General features: G+C 40.8%; 1 protein-coding gene across 1 annotated transcript in view; it reads right to left on the reverse strand.

Moving 5' to 3' along the window:
• KHDRBS3 (KH RNA binding domain containing, signal transduction associated 3) overlaps window positions 1-19,220 on the reverse strand; it is a 74,750-nt gene extending 55,530 nt beyond the window's left edge. The window contains exons 1-6 of the mRNA XM_040988508.1: window positions 19,106-19,220; window positions 18,376-18,575; window positions 15,054-15,170; window positions 12,404-12,550; window positions 2,974-3,113; window positions 1,294-1,489 (exon numbers count right to left, since the gene is read on the reverse strand). Of these exons, the coding sequence (XP_040844442.1) occupies window positions 1,294-1,489; window positions 2,974-3,113; window positions 12,404-12,550; window positions 15,054-15,170; window positions 18,376-18,575; window positions 19,106-19,220 (915 nt within the window). The remainder of the gene's footprint in view (window positions 1-1,293; window positions 1,490-2,973; window positions 3,114-12,403; window positions 12,551-15,053; window positions 15,171-18,375; window positions 18,576-19,105) is intronic.
• Between the last annotated feature and the right edge of the window lie 2,301 nt (window positions 19,221-21,521).

Raw genomic sequence — 21,521 nt, forward strand, 5'->3', positions numbered from 1 at the left:
TAAAAAGGATTCAACATGTTTTCTTTCTTTTCATCCTAGTTACTTTCAGAAGACTCAGCATTTGTGGAAAAACTCAAGGTAGGACTATTATTATGAATTTTTTAGGAGAACCAGAAAATAGGAACACATCCAATTGTAAGGAATGAAAACACCGAGTGGTAAAATGTTGGAACTGCTAATTACAGAATGAAATGTTGCTGTGCTCCCAGGAGGCACTCCTTCAGAAAAAAGGAATAAACCCTCCCTATTCCTGCCCTTCCAGGAGGTCACAGGCTAGGAGGGAGAAGAGCATGTGATCTGAGTAATTGTGCCAGGTCAGCTGGCACCTTCTGAATTTCCATGGCAATCACTAATCCAAGTTTCTAAGGACAAGCAGGAGACCGTCAAACGAAATATGAGAAGTTATTCTAGGCCAAGTAGGCTATGACCAAAGGCTTAAAGCCCTGAAAGGACACAGCACCTTCAGACAATCTTTACAAACTCAGGGCGTCCAATGTAAAGATGAGTTTAACAAATGCACTTAGCAAGAAATTGTAAAATAAAATATGAAAACCTACTGATTCTTGCATTTTATTTCCATCATTGATGTCCAGTCACTGACAATCACCTTACTTTCAATTACCTAAAACAGGAATCATTTATCTACTGTACCTTATTTTCTTTACTTACGGTAATCTAAGGAACATTTGCTCTTAAAGAATCCCTCTCTCTCAATTTTAATGCCTGGATAGCCTTATGTTAAGTCCATATTGAACCATATTAATAATTACTGAATGGCGAATCAAACATTAACCTGCATTAATTAAAAACATGAAACATTTGCTTTCTTCACTGAAAAGATTTACCGCTAAAGAGTCACTGTATAATCCCGGTATTAAAAGAATAACTGAGAATTACTACTAAAGACGATTAGCTGCATATCCTAAAAGGAAGCACTTTAAAAGCAAAATCACTATGGTGTTATTAGGTGATTAGTTTTAAATAACTGATTTATTCAGGAGCAACATAATCAAGCAGTGGTAAACTCTGGCAAGAGCTTGAAGATACATCTCCATGACCCTAATCTTCTATCTCTCTGCCAACAACAATTCCTCTTTCATACCTTTAAGCTATTCAACGAAAGAGGCCATGACTTCTTTCTCACTTTTTGGACCACTTCTTTGGCATTTAATAAGTGCTTACTGAAGAATATTCCAAGGACTAAAACAGAGGGAGGCACTTCGTTCCAACATCAATCTACGTCTGCATTGAGGCAGTATGAACAAAACAACGTGGTGAGACATCTTCACTTACATACTCTGTGTAGGCCTCCTGGGTGGGCGGCGGTGGCGGCGGCCTGTACCCACTCGGGGGAACGCCTCTTGCTCGGGGAGTGAGAAGACCTCTTCCTCGACTTACTGGCCCCCGGGTGGACAGGACTCCCCTGGCAGTTGGCGTTCCTCGTGGGACACCAACTCCAACTGGTCGGGCTGTGACTCCTCCCCTTCCCCTGCAAATAAGCGAATCAAATGAGTCACATTGATCACATTGCTAATATTCCTTAATTCACAATTATCTATATTTTACAAAAATCATTTTCCATATTTCTGAAACAAGGAATAAAAAATGATGCTATAAGAATTCAAGAAAACAAGAATTAGGTTTGTACCAAAAGGAAGCTAGTCCCTTAGGCAGCTAAGTCAGCAAGAAAAAATAAACACCAAAGAAACCCAGACTATATTTCTAGTTAAACTGCTGACTGGAAGCTACAAGGTCCAGGCAGCTCCAAGTACTGAAGATTGCGACAGACAGTGATTAGACATGGAATATGAGAAGAATGCAGTGACAAGACCGAAGGAGGCGTTACAGGTCTGTGGCCACAAATTAAGTAGCGTCAGCTTCAAGAGAAACAGAAAGGAAGGGTGGCAAGGTTGTAACCCAAAGCCAACCGGCAGGGCACAGCTCAGAGCAACAGCTTGACTTGGACCTAATCGGCCGATTCTGAGCATTTGGCCTCCATAACCACACACACATACATGAACAAACAAAAAACTATACTTATTCTGTCAAGAAATTTGTGGTAACTTGTGACTATAGATATAGAAAAATAATTTAAAGCAATTTCCAATAATTTTGAATATATTTAATGAGGAAAAAATCAAAGAGATCATCATATATTGAGAATCTATATTCATTATCATGCAAAATCATCTAGAACAATCCTACTGTTGGCTGTTTTGCTTTAATTATAGAAATCCCACCTGTACCACACTCAGTATCAAGTGCAACTTCCCCGCCACTGATGAGATCAGCAACATCCAAGGAGAAAGTGTTTTTCATTTCTCCAAATTAACTTGGAGATACAGAAGAATGCTATTATAAATTAATTCATATAAAAGTCTATATAAAAACACTACAGACACCAATTTAGTTGAAAAACTTGCATTAATTTCATACATTAACTTCTGTGGGGAGAAAAATTAAAATAAAATTTTAAGAAATAATTCTCAAATAATTCTGAGACACTCATGTCAGATTTAAACATGGATATTCACATCAGATAAACAATTTACTTAAATCACTTCTCTGTTACAAGTAATCATCAATCCAGGGACACAGCAAAGCTCTGCTTCCTGAACAGTGAAGGAACTGCACATGTCACAGCATACTTATACTGACGTCACTAAGAGCCATCTGGATCCACCCTGGGTGCACAACGCTGTGCGGGGCAGGGATGGCGTCGTGAAACGCCCAGTTGTGCTCAAAGGTAGAACAGGGCCGAGGCTTACCTCAATCTGCTTATCCAAAGGCTTTTTACATAAAAACAAGCCACATTTTAAAGAATCCATGTTACAGTGAATAATAACTTGTCAAGAGTTATAAACTAGTAAGTAGTAAAGGTTAGAGTTAAGCCTAGGGAAACACTAAACTTAATGTTTTCGTACACTAACATAAAAAACAAACAAAAACAGCAACTCCACAAATAACAGCTACCTGGTGACTGTAGGGGTCGGAACACCTCGTGTACGCAGGGTGGGCTTCCCTCGAACCACTGGAACATCTGCATTTTCAGAGCCACCATTCAAGTACGTCAGCTCCTGGAGCTGTGCCTGCCGGATCTCGTCATTATAGTCCTGCACGGAAGACAGGGACAACACGATCTGCTACGCATCAAAATGTCACAGCACCCACAGCAAAACACAAACAGTTCTTGAGGCAACTGAATCTATGAGATAAACAAAATGGATTCTCTCCATATTAATAACATTTTAAACAGGATACGTAAGTAGTGGAGTTCACAGAACAAGCTCTAAGAGTACTAAAATGAAAATGTTCTGTTTTATAACCCTTTAAAGCAGGTCTACTACTGAATACTCAACAATGGTTAAAATACTAAGCTAAAATTCACAAATTTATTAATTTAATTTCCCCCAACATTTACTAAACATCAGCAAAGACATGGAATAAATAAAGTCAAGTACTTTATTTATAGGATTCTCTAACTCATTACCCAAGACTTATTAACTGAAGTCACACTGAGTGTTTCTTCTGAATACAGCAGAATGAATAAGAAATTCATTTATATAGTTGGGCATTCAAATATATTTAACAGTGAAATTACACACACACAAAATAACCATTATATCAAGACTGAAACCAAAAGAAAAATTTGAAATTACCCTGGGATGAAGGAAAATACATAAATAACACACCCAAATATGTATGGGGTAAATCTCAAACAATGGTCAGAAAAAGTTACAGCTTTTCATGCCTACCTTTTAAAAAGAAATGATAAATTCAGAGACAAAAATGGAAAAGGAAAAAGGCTAAATACCAAAAAGAACATAAGATAAAATCAAAGTAGAAATAGATATAAAGAACAAAAAAGGAAAAAACATTAAAAAGTGCTCTTTAGAAAATTAATAAAATCGGGCCCGGCGCGGTGGCGCAGTGGTTAAGGTCCTCGCCTTGCACGCCCGGGATCCCATATGGGCGTCGGTTCTAATCGTGGCAGCCCCGCTTCCCTTCCAGCTCCCTGCTTGTGGCCTGGGAAAGCAGTCGAGGACGGCCCAAAGTTTTGGGACCCTGCACCCACGTGGGAGACCCGGAAGAGGCTCCTGGCTTCAGATTGGCATAGCATCGACCGTTGCGCTCACTTGGGGAGTGAATCATCGGACGGAAGATCTTCCTCTCTGTCTCTCCTCCTTGCTGTATATCTGCCTTTCCAATGAAAAAATAATAAAAATAAATCTTTAAAAAAAAAAAAGAAAATTAATAAAATCGATAGTTAGTCCTTTAGCTTGACTAACAAGGAAGAAAAAAAAACCAAGATTCAAGATTATTTAAATTAGAAATAAAATGAAGTATCATTTGGAATTGAGAGAAATAAAAAATGCATATGGGAAATATTATGCACAACTACATGCCATCAAAATAGAGGCAATTAGAAAACATGGATCGATTCTTGAAAACACAGTATCTACCAAAGCTCAACAGGCAGTAATGTGACATAACAGGAAACAGAACTGGTCTCTGCCACAGAATTCTGAGTTTCAAGAATGGCAGAGGGGACAGAAGCTTCTGAGATTCACAGTCACATCATTTCATCCAACTGGTATATATGCTAATGACGTGACTGTCGAAGGACTGGGTGCCTGAGGTTTCACTGTAGCACTGGAACTTTCAGCCCCAAATTGCCTAAAACCACTGAAGAGGGGAAGGGTTGGAAACTGCCTTAGTAACCACGGGCCAACGATTTCATCAATAATCATACACAACGGGGCCTCCACACAAACTCTGAAGGACCCGGAGAGTTACCGAGTTGGTGAGTGTATCGACAGGCCATGGGGAAGTGCACTCCAGTTCTGCAGGTATATAAACTCCACACTCAGGACTGTTCAAGAGCTCATCTACGGAGCTCTTCATTTGGTAATTCCTCTACATCTTTATAGCCAACTAAACCAGCAAGTAAATGCTTTCCTTGTGTTATGCGAGTCATTATAACAACTTAATAAACTGGAAGAGGGGGCTAAGAGACTCGGATTGTGAGGTCTAGTTGGCGAAAAGTACAGGAGACCTGGGACTTTAGAACGGCACCTCAATGGAGCAGCCTTAACCTGTGAAAGCTGATGACAATACCAAACCCTGAGTGTCAGAACTGTAACACTGCAAATACCCACTTGCTGTCTACAGAGTTTGAGAATTGGCAGGCTGAAATAACATAACATAACATAACATAACATAACATAACATAACATAACATAACATAACATAACACCATAATATTTGGTGGCCATAAATACTGTGTAAGGACAAAGCTTTTCTTTTGCTAAACAGAGACTAAATTAGTACTCAAAGTTTTCCTGTCCCATCCTTCCTCAAAAAAGTCTCACACCCGTATGATTTTACTCACGACTCATGAATTCTACCAAATGTTATCTTAGTTATATATTTAACAGATGGGAAGAGAAAGACAAAGAAAACTCCCAACTGTTGGTTCATTCTCCATACGCCTGGAACAGCACAAGGCCCCTGGTGGAACAATGCCAAGAGCTGGAAGTTCAGTGCAAGTCCCCAGCAGCACCCCATTACCAAGAGCTGGAAGTTCAGTGCAAGTCCCCAGCAGCACCCCATTACCAAGAGCTGGAAATTCAGTGCAAGTCCCCAGCAGCACCCCATTACCAAGAGCTGGAAGTTCAATGCAAGTCCCCAGCAGCACCCCATTACCAAGAGCTGGAAGTTCAATGCAAGTCTCCAGCAGCACCCCATTACCAAGAGCTGGAAGTTCAATGCAAGTCCCCAGCAGCACCTCATATGAATGCTGGGGGGGAGTCCCAGCTTCCTACTGCTATGTGCTCTGCGGTGCAGCAGGTAAACAGTGCCAACAGTCGAGTCATTTTCACCCACAAAGGAGACACACAAAGACTAATCCCTGGCTCTCCCCTGAACACAGGCGGCTGGGAGAATGATGCAGAAGATGGGGGATTGGTTTTTCTGCCTTTAAATATTTTTTTAAGGGAGACAGATAACTCCCCAAAACTTTAACACGAGAGACTGAATTCTCTCCCCAAGGCCACATTCTGTCAAACAACTGAATTAGGAGTGAATGGAACTCAGTCACTGACACAGCAAAAGGCAGGTGTCTTCCTCCAGCTGACGGCTATAAACAAGACAAGAGGAAGGATTAAAAGGGAAGGTTTTCAGATGGCAGAAATAGAAGTATATCTGACTATAGATGCAAGATTCAGAGAATCACCTCTATGAGTTGTTTAAAATTAGAAATGTGAAAGAAATTTAGTAAACTGATAAGATACACATCATGTCGTCCTTATTTTTCAAAAACAGAATAAAAATGACTTGCAACTTTTAGTAGACAGCATTCGGAAAGAACGCAAGGTGACTGCCATGAATTAGAAAGGAAGAATCACCAGAAGCACACGGGAGAAAGAGCAGACACACGCTGACACATCCCATCGCCGCGGTCAGAAGGAAGATCTAGGAGCAGTGCCCTGTATCCAACAGACTCCTCACCTGGGGAAGTGTACTGTCAGAGACTCATTTACATCTATTGCTATTTCAGCCTCCCTACAATTTTTCTTAAATGTGTGAAGATTAATGAACGATTTCTAAAACAAATTCTGAGTAAAATGTGACAGAAATCTGACATCCACTAGTTCACTCCTCAGATGCTCTGCCACAGCCTGGGGTAAGTCGAGCCCTGGACGTGGAATTCTCAAGTGGGTCACAGGATCTAACAACGGAGCTGCCACCTGCTGCTTCCCGGGGTGTGCGTGAGCAGGAACGCTGGAGTCGGGAATGGAGCCATAAACCCAAAGAATTCCTGCACCTGGAGTGGTGTCTTCACTGCCATGTGAAACACCAGCCCCAGAAATACTGTTTTAAAGCAGTAGGGAAAAAGAAATACACATGGTATTCTATTTTTACAATGTTATATTTTAAATGATCATTTAATGTCTCATCTGAAAAATTATTTCATTACAACATGAATATTAACAATATCAGTTATTAAGGTTAGGAAGGGGATTATCATTCTAATTAAGTTTGTATAACAGAATTTTTCTATCCCATGAGTTTAGAATCTATTCATATGCTGGTATGGAGAATAGGAAATATATTTAAATTCTTAAAAGTAACATACTACAATTCACAGTTCTTTCCCAGGAATTTACTCTTCATCTATGTTTACCAAAATATTTTAAAACTTGTGTCTGAGTATCCTGGGATAACTGCCTGTACTGCAATAGACATAAGCCAGGAGCAGATGTTGTGCCCAGCAGCTCAGGACTGACTGGGATGCGAGCACTCCATGTCAGAGTGCAGTGCAGAGCCCCGGCTCCTTCACCTTCACTCCAGGGTCCTGCTAATGCATCCTGGAGGGACCAGACAATGGCAGAGTGCCTGTGAGCCACTCACTTCTCAGGCAAGACCAGGATGGAGTTTGACTTATGGATACTGCCTGGCCCAATGTCAAGTACTGTGAAAATTTCAGGAGTGAATCAGTCAACAGAAGATCTCTCTCCCTGCCCCACCCCCATCACTATGCTTCAAATGAAAATAAATGTTTTAAACACTTACAGTATATGCATATAATAAAGCTTTATGCAGACATTAAAAAAAATGAAATGAAGCTTCACGTATTATCAGATAGATAAGGATCCCCAAATCAAGCAGTCTTTAAAAGGTAAACACAAAGAGAATAAGACATTTGGTTACATGAGAGAAATGCATAGTGTCATCCCACAAAAAACAATAATAAAACTTGATAAAGTAATTCGAAGCAATCATTTAAGGAAGCTGGAAACTGAGTTAAAGCACATACTAAACTGAGAATGCTCCTATTAATGAAAAATTGCTAAGTCTCAGGCAAGAAAAGTGGGATTTGAGTATTTTATGAGGTGTCAGCCCCTTTCTTCCCTGGCATAAGCTGGAACATTAGTATCACTAGAGTTGGGAAAGTGACAGTCCCCAATTTTCTCTAGAAGATTCACTTAACTAGGAATGATATGTGGAAAACCCTACACCCAGGAGCAACGTAAATGACCATAGCCATTTGGGTAGCACAGGAACAGGAATGATAAGTCAATCAACAAGCCTGGTATTGAAGTTCTTGACTGGGGCAAATGACATAAAAACATCAGTCAGAACTCTCCCAGCCATGCAGGAAATGAGAGCACACAAGCCCTGAATAAGCTGCCCACCTATTTCTGCCCAAATGCAAGGCTATATATACATATGCATAGCAAAGACGGAGACAGCTCTGCCTACATCCTTGTCTCAGAAGGACTATGCTCACATATGGAGAAGACATGAGAAATCCCAATGAAGGGTGAGTCGGAAGCACTCCCCAGCCTACACATAGAGCACAGTGCACCACGCTCCAGCATTAGAGAAAACACAAAGAAGTCACATTGAAAAATAAAAGCAGAAGGAAAAAGTCAACAGATTTAGTACAACCAAAGCAACAGAAAGGGAAGATAAAAAGATGTCCCAATCCCATGTGTCAAGAAAAGCAAGCAGGAACCAGGTTTGCCTCTACGTTAGCTATCATACAATTTCCAACCAAAAATTAAGCAACACAAAGAAAACAGGAAATTATAATCCATACTCAAGAGGAAACATGATAATAAGAAACTATGTTAGAAAAGGTACAGATGTTGGACTTGGGGGGAAAAAAGAAAATGAAGCATGTGTAACCGCAATAAAAAACTGACTACAAGAGATAGACAACACAGCTGACATGGCAGAACAAACAGCAGAGCAGATGACAAGTCAACTTCAATGATTCAATGTGAGGAATATTAAGCAAAAACAAAGTGAAAAAAAATGAGCCTTGGAGGACAACAGCATTTGAGTTAGCATCCACAATGTTGTCTACGGGGAAGAGAGAAAGGGAGAAGGCAGGGAAACACAAAGAAAGGATGGCTAAAAGCTTGGTACACCTACAGGAAAACATGAACACACAGATCAATGGTATTTAGTCAACAGGCTGGATAAACATATACAAAACAAACCTGAAAATCAAACCCAGACACAGCTACAATGAAAGGAGGGAATGCTGTATGAAGCAGAACAACAATTAATTAAAACAACAGAGACCAGGAAGCAGCAAGAGTGCACATTCAAAATGTCCGAAACACCCAAACTGTCAACCAACAATGTTATAACCTACCCTTTAAAATACAAGTAAGACACAGAACTCTCCAGAAAAACAAAAACCATTTGCTGCTACATCTGCTTAACAAGAAAACATAAGGAAAGTGCTTGAGGTAGAAAAGAAATGACACCACAAGGGCCTCTGTCACGAGGAAGAAACACAAGGCACCAGAAATGAAAAAGGGACAGGTTAATGTAAAAGACCCTACAGGGATACTGTTCTATCTACTGAAGCCCTGTGATCACACGTGACCCATCTTACCACATATAAATAAAAAAATACCCCTCAACCTATACAAAGGCTTGACCCCTGAAATCAACTACCACAGACACCACTAACATTAAAAAAAAAAAAATACTCCGTAGGCAACAAAAGCGTTTGGCAAATCTCAATACACATGCATGTATCATTTCTCCATAAGAGAAAACTCTAAATCACGTGTAGTTTATAATCCAGATTGTCCGTATGAATATCCAGACCACACACACACCTCAAACCCTCAAACTGATTACAGATTTAGATAGAATACTACTATATGAAATTTAGAACAAAGCAGCAGAGGATCTTTGTGACAGGATGCAACAGGCTTCTTTTGCGCAGCCCTGATTGTGAGGAAAATCAGATTACACGCACCTCTTGGTGGAACCACTGCTTAGATTTCAAGGTCATGGACCACAATGTACTAGGTACAGTCATGCTTGGAAAACAGAAATTCTCATGTTTGATTAGCTCAGCACTGTTTGATTCAAACTATTAAAATTAGGGTGGAAACCATGTTTTCCAAGTGTTCATATGCACCTATCACACAGTAAGTACTATTTTTAAAGTAAATAAATAACATATTTGCTTCTGAAAAATGAAGAAAACATTAACCATTTCAGTTGCTAATTTATTAAATAATGCAATCCCACATCCTATATTTGATTTTTGCATATTGCATGTTATTTATTTATTTTTTGTAATCTTACATAGTTGATTAGGGTACAAATTGTCAAGGGCTACAGGAAAGTGGGTAAGACCATTGCTTCCACACTAATATCTGCGATCAGGGGAGAAACAAAGGGAGAAGCCCCACCCAGCTCCCACCCATCCTAGGTCCCCAATGTGGGGCATGCTCCAAGGGTCTTGCTCAAGCAGTTTTGATAGTTTGACGGTTCTGAATTGCTGCTAATCTCGCCATTCCAAGCACGGTGAAATCTATTCAGAATCCACTGGCTGACACAGTCTCTTCATGGTTGGGGTTCTGAGATCAGCAGTTCAGTTGGAGGGATCTCCAAGGAAACTTCCATCTGAGGTGATCTAGAAGACCTGATATTTGTGTGTGCTTGCCAGTACAGGGTCCGGCAAAGTCTGACGCCCCAATCAGCTCATGCACATGCTGGTCGTTGCAATTGCTGGGTCAGTTCTGTTTCCAGCCCTGTCTTCCTCACAAACAAATGGTTGTTGCAGTCCAGCTTGATCCTGTCCACTTCATACTCGGCTCTCACGCAAACCAGTGGGAGCTGCAGCCTAGCTGAGGTGACTCCCCATAACCCCCCACCAGGCCTGCCCCCTACCCTGGTTCTTGTGCTTGCCACTATGTACCGCAGACTCATTCAGTCTATCCCACATCCCATTCGGCTCTCATACATGCCAATGGGCATTGAAGCCTAGTTCAACCCAACCAATCCTACCATCCAGCCCACACATACTGACGGGTGTTGTTCTGTCCAGCCACCCCTGCCCCAGTCCTGGTTTTCATGCTCTCCAGTGGGAGTGGTAACCCAAGGAGGATGTGCCCTCTATTTCCCTACCAGGCCACTCCCACTCCCTGATTATGCTTTCTTCAGGTGGTTCTGGAGCTTAAATTGACAAATTCAGCCCCCAGTGCCAGCCTCTGCCCGCTGATGCGGCGGAAAAGCCCAACCAACCCTCACCCACTCTGATTTTTGCTTGCACCAGTTGGAATAGTCGGCCCAACCTGGCTTTTCCCTAATGAACCTGGCTTTTCCCTAATGTAGCTCGCATGAGGCCCACAGGTGCTGTCTCCCGGCCCGTTCTAGTCTGCCCCCATCCCCACCCACGCTCTCCAGTGGGAGTGGCTGCCCAGCAAGGGAGCCCACATTCCCCCTGTGGGCTTTGCCCACATCCTAGCTTTTAAGACAAATGTGATAGAAAACATCCTTTTTCTGTGTTTTCTTCCTGAGAGACAAGCTGACCACAGTATATGTGCTCTGCATGGAAGCCAATCAGCCAAGCCCAGGATCACTGAAAACACTGTTCTACCTAGAGCGACTTGGCAGATAGGTTAACTTCTCGAGAATAAACTGACCACAAAGCAAAGTGTTAAGTCACACAAAACATTAAAACAGATTTTGGTAATAAGAAACAGAGCTCTATACTCCTTCAATTATCACACTCCTAGCTTAATGTAGGTAGGGCACAGCATTGTGACACAGCAACCTAAGCTGCTCCTGCAATGCCAACACACCACAGGAGAACTGGTTCAGGTCCCAGCTGCACCACTTGCAATCCAGCTCCTTGTTAACATACTTAGGAAAGCAGCAAAACAAAGTCTAATGCTAGGAATCCTCCCATTCCCAGGGCAGAGCTGGAGGATGCTCTAGGCTCTGGTGTCAGCCCCCTGACCACATGCCTATTTGGGGAAAGCAGGTAGCTGGAAAATCTTTCTCTTGATTTAACTCTGCCTTTCAAATAAACAAATAAGCACATTTTAAAAAGTGCCTAAATGCATTAAAACAGATATCAACTATTAAAATACAATGAACCTGGCAGGTTTGAATAGTACCCTCCCTAATCCATGATCATTATGGTTCTGTTCATTGTGTTTATCATGTTTGTACAAAATCACCTGCTGATACTTCTCTTTTCCCACACATTTTTTTTTTAATTTCTTGAGACTGGGTATTGTTTTTTTTTTTTTTCATATTTGCATGGCCAACACCAAGCATAGGGCTGGACATGGAGAAGGAAATGATGGGTTAACGTTGGACAACAATGAATTTGTGAAGTATTTTCAGTGTCACATGAAAGTGTTCAACTTTCCAAAACCGCATTTCCTCACATCCACAAAAAGGAGCAACACGACAGTATTCACACGGACCTGTGCTGTCTACTTGCAACTTCACATGAGACTTCTGAACAAATGAAGATCCATGAACATTGCAGTTATTAGCAAGAACTATCAAGGACTAACTCAAAGGAAATACTTGGAAGGCTGAGTGAGCTAGAGCTCAGTACTGTACTAACAGGAATGAGGAACTTCTTTATTTCTTCCAAAGCATGTCCCATCCGTGCATAAGCTTCTGCTGGTGGCGCAAACACTTCAATGAGCACATGGAGGTCATCATTGAGATGGAAGTACTTTGCTTCTCCACTTTTTCTCAACTCTTCTTCCTGGAGAAGGAAAAATCATATTTAAAAATCTGTCATTAAAAGAGATAAAAAGACTAAAACTACATACAACTTAGCTGTTTTCTCAAGTAGCAAATACCTCCCTAAAGAAGGAAATAACTGCGAAATCTGTTCTTTCCACTTCAAGGAATTTACTAACTCCCAATTGGCTTTCCACCGCCACTGGACAAGCCTGACACTCTATACTGTCTACAAGGAGCAACCCCTATGCCAATCACCTACCCACTGCTGCCTGTTCCTTCTACTGCGCCTCACTTCCATGCTCCAACCATTCCCGCTAAGGCTAGCTATACAGATCACAACATTTTCATGATTGCAGTGCTCTGTCCAGCTGACACACACATTAGTCAGGATATCATTAATTCCATCAATGTAGCAGCTACAAGGAAATGAACTGAATTCACAAAGAGTAAACACCCTTAGGTTCAGAATCTAAAAGTGAGATCTCTCTAGAATGTGGTTATAAAACTAATGAGAAATGCTAAAAATATACATATTAACTAGAATTTATGAAAATCAAAAGTAATAAAAAGGATAAATGAAAGCAGTATTCAAGATCTTGCAATGACCAAATGACTATAACACAGTCATTGGTAATACCCACTTAAGGAGCAGTCATTACCTGATTCATCACTGTCAGCTTCAGTGAGAAGCTTCCAGTGGCAGAAACAACAGCAAAGTACAAAGCACTGGGCTGGCCTGAAATGGACTGTTTTGTACTGTAACCAAGAGTTGAAAGAACAAAATGACAGACTGACCCAAGACAAGCACAGGGTTGAGTGCTCAAACCCTTTCTGATGTAAATCTTAGGTTAATGGCAGGGTAACAAAGAAAACCCGAGAGGAGCACTGGCAACCTTTGGGTTGCATTCAGATCACTCTGGGCACACAAATGTTGGCAGAAGCCTATGCTCAGACTTGTCCTTGTGCTGCTGGAATGGCAGACAGTTCCTTGAAACAAGGAGGCAGCCTCATCTTTCCCCTTGATGCACTTCTTACACCCCCATTTGTTTCAGAGTTGCAGAAAAGGGAAAAAACAGAATCTGAAGAAGGTCGCAGGCACACCAAATTTCTATCACTTCTAGTGTGTGACTAGATTCTAGTCTTCCCAAGAAAGATCTGGAAGGATAAATACCAATGCAGTCTGAGAATTATAGGTTGAATATTGCTTATCCAAAATGTTTGTTAACAGAAATATTTTGGATTTCAGAGTATCCATATTTTAATATATCTGCATATGCTTAATAGCATATCTTGGGGAAAAGCCCAACTTCAAAGATGAGTTTCATGTTTATTTTATATGTACTTTACAGATACAGCCTGAATGTAATTTAATATATTTTCAGCATGCCTGCATTTTGATTGAGACTGCCCCATAAGGTCAAGTGTGTAATTCACATTTGTGCCATCACACCAAAGTTAAAAAAATTTCAGATTTTAAGGGGGAAGGCATTGTGGCACAGCAGGTTAGGCTGTCATTTCACACACCTACATCCCATATGGGAGTGCCAGTTTGGCTACTCCACTTCCAATCCACCAACCTGTTAATTTTCCTTGGAAGCAGCAATGAACCAGGTACCAGTGTTCCTGCCATCCGCATGGGAGACCCAGACAGAACTCCTGTCTCTAACCTGACCTATCCTTAGCTAATGTAGGAACTTGGGGAGTGAACCAAATGAGCCAAGGAATTCAGATACCACCACCTGAAATAATAGTACACTGTCAGAGATGAACAATCTAGATATGTATTAGAATCATTTCAACTGTGTAGCTAAAATTCACTTTGTGTTTCTATCCAAAATAAGTTGGCGTGTGAGACTCTACTAATTTTCCTGATTAACCCAGATAATATACTAAATGTTCTCTAAATTTCAATTTTTCTTACATGTGAAATTTATATCCTTTTCCCGGGATGACACGGAATAACATGTGCAAAACACCTCATAGACCTCATGCAACTGTGGTGCCCAAGAAACAAATGGTGGCTATTTGTATTATAAACGCTATCATGTAGATTGAATTTTTTATGAAGAAGACTCACTCTGTCTTAACCTCCATATCTAAAATCACTTTGAATCAACATTTCATGAAAACTGATAACTGAATGTAGATTTAATTTTCAGTAGTAAATCTTTAAACAATGATAGAGAATAACATGACACATGTGAAAATTTTCAGAATTAGCATATGTAACAAAATGATAAATAACTCAATAATTTTTAACTTGTTAAATGATGATTTATTTCTTCCAGAATCAAAAATATAAGCAGTGTGTTTTATTTATTAATACAATTGGTACAGATGAGACTATATACACTGAAATTAATCAGAGTGACTCAATTTTCTAAACAGTATTACAATTATAGCCTTACATACATTTTCATTTAATTCCATTTGAGGCTCTTGCTAGCTTTTATAAATTGCTCATTTATAGATGTTCTAAATGTATAAACTATAAAGTAGCTGTTGTCTGCAGCAAATATTACCTTTGTTTTATCTCTCATGGAACCTTTTCCAAGGATGGACATTTTTGTCAAAGTTTCCTCTTGTAAACGTTTCAGAGAATTGCCACGTGGACCCAAAAGTTTCCCCACAAAGTTGAACTAGAAAAAAACAAATCAATCAAACATATTTGTAACATTCATATCTAAAAGTACTTTATCAGTCTTGAACAACCTGAAACACTAGAGTATGCTACACAGAGTCAATGACAAATATTTAAGTTTGTGACATGTACAACATGTGTTACAAGTACAACTCACTCGTGATGTTTTTCACAAGTCATATACACTGGAATTAAAAGTTGCATTTTTTTAAACACTCTCTATACCGATCATTTCAACAAGGCTAGTTTCCCAGAATTTATAGATGGTAATCCTGACTATTCCGCACACATTAAGGATCACCTCTGAACAACGCTTGCATCAGACTGGAAGTGACAAAAAATGGTAACATGATATGTCCAAGACCATCATGGAACACCTGAGTTCTACCATCTCGGCATTTTCAGCTGCTTCTGCAACCAATTCAGGGACTAGCCTGAATGAGCTTCTAAGGAACCAATAACTGTCAGAGCACAACAACGAAATCCACTTATCTTCACCAAAGTACGTAGCTATGGGAATGTGGACAATTTATACACCCTGCATTCGAACAGTTTATTTTTTAACAAGCAACGTAAAAGTGAATCAACTGAAGAGAAGGCCTCTAGGTTAGCTTGATCCATTTAAAATTTGCTTTTCCAAGCCTGGTATAATGGATCAATGGCTAAATCCTCACCTTGAGGGTGCCAGCATCCCATTTGTGTACCAGGTTGTGCCCCAGCTGCTCAACCTCCCATCTAGCTTCTTGCCTGTGGTCTGGAAAAGCTCCACAAAGCCTTGGGACCCTGTACCCACATGGAAGACTCAGAAGAAGCTCCTGGCTCTTGGCTTAGGATTGGCTCAGCTCCAGTTGTTATGACCATCAGGGGAAGATCTCTGGTTTTTTTTTATTTCTCTCTGTAAAGCTGATCTATCTTTCCAATAAAAATGAATAAATCTTAAAAAAAAAAAACAAAGCCTGTTTCATTTTCCATCTGAGTGACCACGAGCAGGTTGCCTAAACTCACTGTATCTTGGTTTCTTCATTTGTGAAGCAGAAAGGATATTAGCACCTACTGTTTTAGTAATTTAGAACAATGCATGATGTATTACAGATAATATATTTTAAATGCAAAAATTATTATTGGAAACTTCACAGTTTTAAAAGGGTCTCATGAAAATAAACTATGCATACTTCTTGGTCCCCCAAAGAACTTCGCCCTGTTTAGCAGAAACTTTTAATAACAAATTCAGAGTTGATACTTTTTCCATGATCCATGCCACTACTATGTTCTTCCTATTTTTAAGAGGAAACTGTTCCTCAATCTATGAAAATTCTGCTTGCCATAAATAAGTAGTAAGCAGTTGGAAAATACCAGAATGTTGTTCTTTCCTTGCACAATCCCTATAATCAAAACTCTCTCTCTCTACACACACACACACACATACACACACCACACACACACACACACACACACACACACACACACACACACACACACACACACACACTCACACACGAGAGACAGGCAGATTGCTGTCTTGTTTTGCTTCCTTAAAGGACTTCTTCTTTGAAGCAGAGACAGATGGAGATTTTCCATCCACTGGCCCAACTCACAAGTGGCTGCAAGGCCAGAGTTAGGCCAGAGCCACAAAAGCCAGAAGCCAGGAGTTTCTTCGAATCTCCTAAGTGGGTGTCAGGGCCCAAGCAGCCTGGCCCCTTCTGCTGCTTTTCCCAGGTCACGAGCAGGAAGCTGGATAGGAAGCAGAACAGTCAATATATGAACTGGACTTGCAGGCAGCCCCATCATCATCTACAACACCACAACACTGGCCCACTGAATATACATTTTTATCTCCAAATGTGGTGATTTTTGAAATTAATTTTAGGTAAATTTATAAATTCCTATAAAAGATAACTTAATGGAGTTTTAAAAGCCAAATGCCAGTCTAGGTAGGAAAAACAAACCCCCGAAAACCCCACTCAGTGCCCTGACCCACCTGCACTCTTTGTTCTCATTGTCGACTTTCTCCATTTTGCTGGAAATTCTATCCCTGGGATATTGGGCCTCTTCACTTAGTCATGGTTTTCTCTGTTATCTTTTTGTCTCTGGGTTTATTTAATGGAAGAATTAACTCTATGTCTAGAATATCCATTGATCCTCTCATTCATGTTCTTAAATGTTTATCAGCTAATTAGGTATTTCTTCTACTTGCTTCTTTCTATAGCTGTTTGTTGATATTGGGATAAAATATAACATTCTTGGTACACTAATGACAGTGACTCTTTCCTACCAGCAGCTGATAGTATTTGCTCCTCCCAACAGTTTTTGTGCCCTCATTTTCAGAACTGGTCTCTTTATACACAATAGACTGTATCTGTTATCCGTGGAAAAATCTTAACTGGAGGGGGAGGGCTCTAAAATGCTAACCGCAAGTTTTGCCTTCACACAGTGGGCTAGAAAATTGATAGGCTTTACTGTCAACATGGCAGCACAGGTTATCCATTAACAGCTACTCAAATACCAGAACCTGCACTTCTTTTCTCTGAGGCTAGGCACTTTCCTTGAGAATTCCACAGCCTTCTAAGAAGAGGTATCAGTCCAGCTGCCAGATGCTTGGAATCCCAAAGCTATAGTTTGGCTCCCAAACCCATTCCAATAATTAAACTGTGGAGTCCTACGTTTATGTGACTAAGACAGTAGAAACTTAAATATGATGTCTAGGGAGTGGACCTAGGGGGAAGTACTTCTGTCACGGGGCGTCTATTTGAAAGGATGCAGCCACTCTGCCTGCTGGCTCAACAAGTCATCTTTCCTCTCACAGCATTCTGCACTCCACCACCACCACCCTCACCAGAAGCCAACTGACAGAGCCACATACTTTGCACTTGAACAATCAGAGCTAAGAATAAGCACTGTCTCTATATAAAGTTAGTTCCCATATGTATTGTATTATATCAACAAAAGTTCACTAGCAAATAGTACTCTGCCAAGCGTGCAAGCTTATATTTAATGAAAATAATTCCCACCTAATCAATGTGCCTCTCACTACAGTCCTCAATCGCATGCATGTATTTTAAAGCCTGGAATTCACCTTATTCATCTCTTCGGGGAATCTTTAGTCTCTCCTTGGGGTGTCATGGACAGACATTTCAGTGGTCTAAAAATTTCATGTGTAAGTTTCAGCCAAGATCCTCCTTTTCAGTTCTACTCCATAAATCTACCTTCACAGTATTAATATCTACAATTTGTGAATCTTCTCCAGATGTCCCCATACAAATCACCATGCTTCCACTTAAATTCTTCACCCTGAAGGCTTTCCCTATTCCTGAGTCTCTAGCATCTATCCATTTGCTCTGTAGCAAGGGAAATTTTCCTGACACCATCTGCCTATAATGGCTCATCTGTACACTTTCACCTTCACCTGCATTCATTTTAGCGGGTGTCAAAATTTGAGTAAATTTCTGTATTCCTTCCACATTTATACTGTATACTAGATGTCCAAATACATCCCAGGTGATGAAAATTGTGTTTGTAGACATAATTCAATCCTAATATGTAATTTTATTAAAAAGACACTGAAGCCCACAGAATGGTGTGGTTTCATACTTGCATCTCTCTCTTTGTCCTTCTCAGCTCTACTCTACCACACACAGCCTCCTAGCTAAATTAACTTGCATGAGTCTCAGGATTTTCAGCTATAACAGGGATGAGAGCTATACCAATATCTGTTGATGAATTATTTCATCTTCATTTTATTTCAAAAACAGAGAGTGAGAGAGTGGAAGGCAGAGGATTAGGTAAGCAGGAAGAGAGAGGGAGAGAGAAATACAGACACTGCTTCATTGATCTTCTATGTTCTTGTTCACTCCCCAGATGTGCACGACAGTCAGGGCTGAGTTAAATCAACACTAGCCACCAGGAATGCCATCCACTTGAATGCCATCCACCTACCTCCCTGGTTGTACTTCTGAGAACTTGAAATCAATAGTCGTGCCAGGACTTGAATGTACATACTTCCTTTAATATACGGAAGTCCCTCAATGGCATCTTCACTACCCTGCCACATGCCTGTCAAAGCTACAAAATTAAATCAAAAAATGTGTAAGAAAAAAAAAAGTCATCCAGCAGAACACCCAGTATATTTTACATACTTGGTGTCAAATTGTCAAGTAATAAATTACTGAATTTAGCTACTCTCTGAGTGTATATGTGTGTATGTATATACTGTATACACATATGTATATATTATATACACACATGTGGTATATATAATATTATATATGCATGTGTATGTGCTTATATATAAATATATATTATTTATGTGAATAATAGCCACATTTCACTAGAAATGACCCAGCTAAATCCACAGAGCTGTCAAGGAAGCCACCACACTGAAAAGATATGACCAGGCCCAGGTTATCTGACACTGAGATCTAACTGTGCAGATATAGCACGTCCTCAGAGCTGACACACAACATACGTGGCTGCTTGGTCAGATTGCATCACCTCTCCAGGGGTGTTTCAAAATCGTTAACAAGTTTGTTTGGTTGTCACAATGAGGAAGGACACTACTGGGATTTAGTGGGCAAAGGCCCAGTATATTACACATCAGGAGTGTCAGCTGCCAAGAAACATTGTCAAGCAGAACAGACACAGACCTGGCAACTTTCTGTTACTTAGACTTTCAGTCTACATGTTCAATCCTTTTATGGATACCATAATATGCATAAATGTAGTTAAAAACAAACAAAAAGACTAGGATAGTCCGATAAGCAAGCAGCAGTCAGCATGTCTAACAAGACAAACCCTAGCCAACAGGAATTCGAACAGGCTGTTCTGGATCCAGATGATGGAATACAGTTCTCTCACCTGCCTTTATCTCACAGCACCTGCTGAGATCACATTGGACATGAACTTCTGCAGAAGCAGCTCTGGCATGCCAGCTCTTCACAGCACCGATCACGGTGGTACGTCAGTCCTTCCAGCCCTCAACTGCACTGTATTTACCAGAGTGTGCCTTGTAAGACTTTGCAGCTATTATGGCAATTAAAACATCACATAAAGTGCTAAATTCTGTGACAATATTTACTTTTTTTTCTGAGCCCTATGCTCCGAAAAATCAGAGATGATTAAGAAATTCACTTGTTGGGCCCGGCGCAATGGCGCAGTGGTTAAGGTCCTCGCCTTGCATGCCTGGGATCCCATATGGGTGCCGATTCTAATCGTGGCAGCCCCGCTTCCCATCCAGCTCCCTGCCTGTGGCCCGGGAAAGCAGTCAAGGACAACCCAAAGCTTTGGGACCCTGCACCCACGTGGGAGACCTGGAAGAGGCTCCTGGCTTCGGATCAGCATAGCATTGGCCGTTGTGCTCACTTGGGGAGTGAATCATTGGACGGAAGGTCTTCCTCTCTGTCTCTCCTCTCTGTATATCCGCCTTTCCAATAAAAATAAAATAAATCTTAAAAAAAAGCAATTCACTTGTTCCTTTACGTTCCAGCAAATAGACTCTTTCAAGGCCAACCAGATTCCTCACATGCCCACACTTTGCTTCATAAAAGATAAGGGTGACTGGTTCTCTCAAGAAAACAAACAAACAAAAAACCCTCATACCCCAATAGATCAAACTTCCTAATAGGGAAGGCAAGCCAAGCGGCCAGCATTGAAGTACTGCAGTACTGAGGTAAACATGCCAAATACGCTGCCTGAAACACGGTTTTCCTGTTTCAGAGCTGGTTCAAGCCCTGTCTGTTCCACTTCAGATCCAACTCCCAGCTGATGCACCTGGGAAAGCAGTGGAATATGGCCTGTTTAGGACCCTATATCTACATGGGAGAAAAAATGAAGCTCTGGGCTCCAGAGTCCTGACTTCAGCCTGGCCCAACCCAGCAACTAGGGTCATCTGAAGAGTGACCCAGTAGAGACAAGATCTCTCATAAGATTTATTTAACTTTATTGTAAAGGCAGATTTACAGAAAGAAGGAGAAAGATCTTCACTCTGCTGGTTCACTCGCCATCTGGCCTCACAAGCCAGAGCTGAGTCCATCCAAAGCAGGATCCAGGAGCTTCTTCCAGGACTCCTACGTGACTGCAGTGTCCACAGGCTCTGGGCCGTCCTCTACTACTGTCCAGGTCCACAAGCACGGAGCTGGATGGGAAGCGGAGCAGTGGGACACAATCTGGGGCTAGTATAGGATTCCGGTGAGTGCGGGCTGAAGATTTAACCACTGAGCCATGGAACCAGGCACCTCTCTCCACCTCCTTTATAAATCTACATTTTAAACAAAGTACATACTAAAACAAAAACAAAAAACAAACACCAAGCTCAGGGTGTAAGATTCTCTGACACCATGCCATCTTGCAACCAGCA

Source organism: Ochotona curzoniae, unplaced genomic scaffold, assembly GCF_017591425.1.
Source record: "Ochotona curzoniae isolate NIBS_2020 unplaced genomic scaffold, NIBS_Ocur_1.0 contig_4895, whole genome shotgun sequence".
NCBI classification, from domain to species: domain Eukaryota; kingdom Metazoa; phylum Chordata; class Mammalia; order Lagomorpha; family Ochotonidae; genus Ochotona; species Ochotona curzoniae.